The sequence below is a fragment of the Melospiza melodia genome, chromosome 23, assembly GCF_035770615.1.
Source record: "Melospiza melodia melodia isolate bMelMel2 chromosome 23, bMelMel2.pri, whole genome shotgun sequence".
Classification (NCBI taxonomy): Eukaryota; Metazoa; Chordata; class Aves; order Passeriformes; family Passerellidae; genus Melospiza; species Melospiza melodia.
Genome location: NC_086216.1, coordinates 12,685,619 through 12,689,485, shown reverse-complemented (window position 1 = coordinate 12,689,485; position 3,867 = coordinate 12,685,619). Strand labels below are relative to the sequence as shown.

The window sequence follows — 3,867 nt, the reverse complement described above, 5'->3', positions numbered from 1 at the left end:
GGTTCTCAGGGCCGGGAAACAGACCCGGACCGGTGGGTTTTACCCCAAACCCTTCGGTTTTACCCCAAAATTCGGCTGTGACCGCCAGAGGGCGCCAACCGCCTCCCAAAGGGGATCCCAAGCCCCGCCCGCAAACGGAACAAGCTCCGCCCCACACACGGTCACGCCCATAACCCCGCCCCTCGGCAAGTCCCGCCCCGCGCAAATAGGCTCCGCCCAAATATGCAAATATACTTCCGTCTCCGCTCCCTCCCCGCTCTCGCGAGAGCCGCGCCCGGAAGCGACCGAGCCGGCGCTGAGGGCCCGCCCGCCATGGAGGCCCCGCGGGCGCTGCCGCTGCTCTCGGTGCTCTCGGTGCTGCTCCTGCTGCTCCTGGGGCTCTGCGCCGCCGGTACGCCGCGCCGGGACACTGCCGCGGGGGCGGGAGGGGGCACCGAAACCCTGGGGCCGGGGGGGGGTGAGGCACCGCGCTCGGTTTGGGGGCTTCCTCTGCCCTTGGGGTTCCGCCGCATTCGGTCACCGAGGGTTCCCCCCCCCACACTCTTGGTAACCCCTGATCTCCGTTCCCCCCGGGTTCACCGGGGTGCCCCCTCCGCCCTCGGTAACCCCCGCTCCCCCGAGGTTCCCGTCCTCGTGCTCCCCTCTGGGCTCCCCCGCTCCGGTGCCGTGGCCCCCGGGTCCCGCCGCCCCTCTCGGGGTCTCCCCCCGGTGCCCCCTGACCGTGCTCCCGTGTTTGCCACTGCAGACGCCTCGCAGGAGAACGGCGGATCTCCCGGGGTGTCTCAGGGAGCCGGAGCAGGTGACAACGGGGAACACACCAACACCGCGAACACAGCCCCAGGGAATGGAAACGGGCAGCAAAACAACGGTAACTCCGGCAATGGCAACGCCCAACCAGACACGAGCGGCGGGACCAACACGGGTGAAAACACGGCGAACAAACAGCAGGACAACAGCGTGACTGGAAACGGCAGCGACGACGACAAGGAGAAGAAAAAGAAAGAGGAAGAGGAGTCACAGAATGGCAGCGACACAGAGACTGCTCAGGAGGGCCAAGGTGCAAAAGGCAGTGATGAAACCAGCAATGGAGGAGGCGGGGGACAAGGAGGTGGAAGCCAGAGCAGCAACAGTGGTAACACGGACAGTGGTAACACAGGCAAGACAGACAGTGAGGGGCAGGACAATGCAGGCAGCAAGGCAGGCAGTGGCCCTGTCAGCCAGGGCGAGGCAGGGACCAGCGGTGTTAGCCAGGGCAATGCAGGGACCAGCAGTGATGGGCAGGGCAGTGATGGCCAGAGCCGTAAAGAGTCCAACACTGCAGGCACAGGCAGCCAGAGCAGTGGCACTGGTGGCCAGGGCAGCACAGCGACCAGCACTAACGGTGAAAGCGGCAGCCAGAGTGAAAACAATCAGCAGAACAGTGTCAACGAGAACGGCCAGGCTGGCAGCCAGGCAGGGGGCACCGAGGAGCAGGACAGCAAGAATGACAAGAGCAAGAACAGCAGTGAGAGCACAAATGGCAGCACCAAGCAGAGCACCGACCAGAACAGCAGCAACAAGGACCAGGGCGACAACAACAAGCAAACTGATGGCAAGGACAGCGAGAACACAAATGGCATCACCAACCAGAACAGCAACACCCAGGACAACACCAACCAGGATGGCACCAACCAGGAGCAGGGCAATACCCAGAGTGGCACCAACCAGGACAACAATGACAGAAACCAGGCTGGCACAAACGGGGCCAGCAGGCAAGGAGGGCAGCAGCCCCCGGCTGAGAGCCAGGGCAGTGCTGCTGGCGAGCAGCCCCACGGCCAGGACAGTGCTCAGGCCTCCCAGGAGGAGCAGAGCGCCGTGCCACACTCTGCTGCCCCCGCTGGGGACGGCGACAGCTCCCTGGAGAACGACGAGAGCGCCCTGGAGGAGGCGGCCAAGGCTGAGGAGGGCAGCGACCCCTCCCAGGAGCAGGACAGGGACAGGAGTGTCCCCTCCCTGCCCAGGCCCCGCTCGGAGAGCAGCCACTTCTTTGCCTACCTGGTGACCACAGCTGTCATTGTGGCAGCCCTGTACGTGGCCTACCACAACAAACGCAAGGTGAGCGCCCTGCCAGCCCTTTCCCCTCCTCCTGACTGCTTCCACACCAGTATCTCCCAGTTTGGCCCACGTTCCTGTGGTCCCACAGCACGGGAGGGTTCCTGTGACCAGGAATGGGGCTGGATGTGGTGGCAACTGGGTGTTCTCAGCTCTGCTGCTGGTTTCCAGCTGAGAGGTGCAAACCACAAAGGGGTGTGGATCCCTCCGTCTTATCTCTGACAGTTTCCTCCTGACAGATTTCTGTAGCAGCATTACAAGGTTGGGGTTGTTTTTCCTCACATAAAGCTGTTTTGAGGGAGGACAGAAAAAAAAAAAAAAGCAAATTCTTACTGTTTTCTGCTTGTTGGCAAACCTCATTATCCGTCTTGGGAATGGTTGAGTGCTGGCATTTACATGTTTCAAGTGCCTGGTCAGAGGAAAAGGGTTGTGGGAGCAGGAAAATGAGAATCCAGAGGTGAGCCTGTGCTGGAAGCTGCTGTTCCACTCACCCTGTCTCTGTTTTTCTCTCTCCAAAGATCATTGCTTTTGCTCTGGAAGGAAAAAGATCCAAAACTGGTCGGCGGCCCAAATCTGGTGATTATCAGAGACTGGATCAGAAGGTGAGAGCCAGCCCAAAATGGGGTTGGTGTGCCTGGTGGGTGTTGGAAACACAAAATATTGTCCCTTTGCATTAGAAAGGGTCCCAAAGGCCCAGGTGAGGCAGCTTGGGAAGCCCAGTTTGGTGCAGAAACAGGGTTTTGCCAGGAAATGGAGAAAGTGAGACTGAGGAGTGCTGGCAGAGCTGCCCCAGGGCACAGATGGGAGCTGGGCTGGGCTGGATGACTTTGTCACTGATCTAATGACTTGTCAGAGAGGATTTCAGAGGGAAAAGGGTAGGATTTGTGGAGAAATCCCTTTCTTCTCCCTTGAGACCTTGTTCCACCTCTTGCCCTTCAGATGTGCCTGTAACTGTTTTCTAGCATAGCAAAGTTAGGAAAGCAAAGGCAGGAGCTCGTGCTTGCTTTGGGAGCTTCTCAGCCCTCTCAAGCTGGGGAGCAGCAGAGTAACTGTGAGCTTTCAGGCAGTCCCAGCCTCTCCTTTTGCCTTTCCAGATCTGATTCCTGCTCAGAGGATGGCGGGGATGCAGTGCTGCCACAGCTGGATTCCAGCCCACGGGGAGGAAGGAGGGCAGACGCTTTTTGTTTTGCACCTGCACCTTGATAAAACCTCTCACTTCCCTGAATTGCTCCTTTCCCAGCTGCCTTGTTTTCCCCCTGGGCGTCTGGCTGCTGGAAGAGCCAGACCCAGGATTTGTGTCCCAGTGCCATGGGATTTGCCATCTGCTGGACTGACCCCTCCTTTTGGGGGGAATTGAGGATCTGCTGCACAATGAGCCACGGGACTGTCCCTTCCTGGGGACGGAGCTGCCTCGGTCTCCTGCTGCCCCTCCTTCTCCACCTGCTGGTTTGGCTGCTCAGGTTGGGAGCACCTGGCTTCTCTTGTTTGGCGTTGGCCCAGCACTGGCTCAGGTTTGGGGTTTCTCTCCCTGATGAGCCTCACACCCAGATTCCCTTTCTCACACGCACCTCTGGCTGTGCTGAAGCAGTTTTTGTAGCTCAAACCCCTCGTGCTCCATGCAGGTCTCTTCCCTCCCAGTGCTCCCGATTCAGCTGTGCACACTGGGGGTGTTGGTGGTGGTGTGGTGGTGGAGGAGGGGGTCAGGCTGGGCAATCCGTGCCCTGTTGGCTCAGGGATTCAGATGGGAGCGTTGCTTCCTGCCCTGGTCAGGTGTAG

General features: G+C 59.9%; 1 protein-coding gene across 1 annotated transcript; it reads left to right on the top strand.

Moving 5' to 3' along the window:
* Nucleotides 1–277: 277 nt before the first annotated feature.
* On the top strand, nucleotides 278–3,316 carry TGOLN2 (trans-golgi network protein 2). The gene is made up of 4 exons (XM_063175429.1): nucleotides 278–391; nucleotides 746–2,094; nucleotides 2,610–2,693; nucleotides 3,186–3,316. The coding sequence occupies exons 1-4, from the start codon at nucleotides 313–315 to the stop codon at nucleotides 3,189–3,191; spliced, it is 1,518 nt and encodes a 505-aa protein (XP_063031499.1). The 5' UTR covers nucleotides 278–312; the 3' UTR covers nucleotides 3,192–3,316.
* The last annotated feature ends 551 nt before the right edge of the window (nucleotides 3,317–3,867 follow it).

What these genes read in the sequence shown, in the direction of transcription:
- TGOLN2 (XM_063175429.1), top strand. Translation starts at nt 313, where the DNA reads ATGGAGGCCCCGCGGGCGCTGCCGCTGCTCTCGGTGCTCTCGGTGCTG. An exon ending in CCTGGGGCTCTGCGCCGCCG is followed by an intron (nt 392 to 745) that starts GTACGCCGCGCC and finishes TTGCCACTGCAG; the next exon opens with ACGCCTCGCAGGAGAACGGC. An exon ending in CCTACCACAACAAACGCAAG is followed by an intron (nt 2,095 to 2,609) that starts GTGAGCGCCCTG and finishes CTCTCTCCAAAG; the next exon opens with ATCATTGCTTTTGCTCTGGA.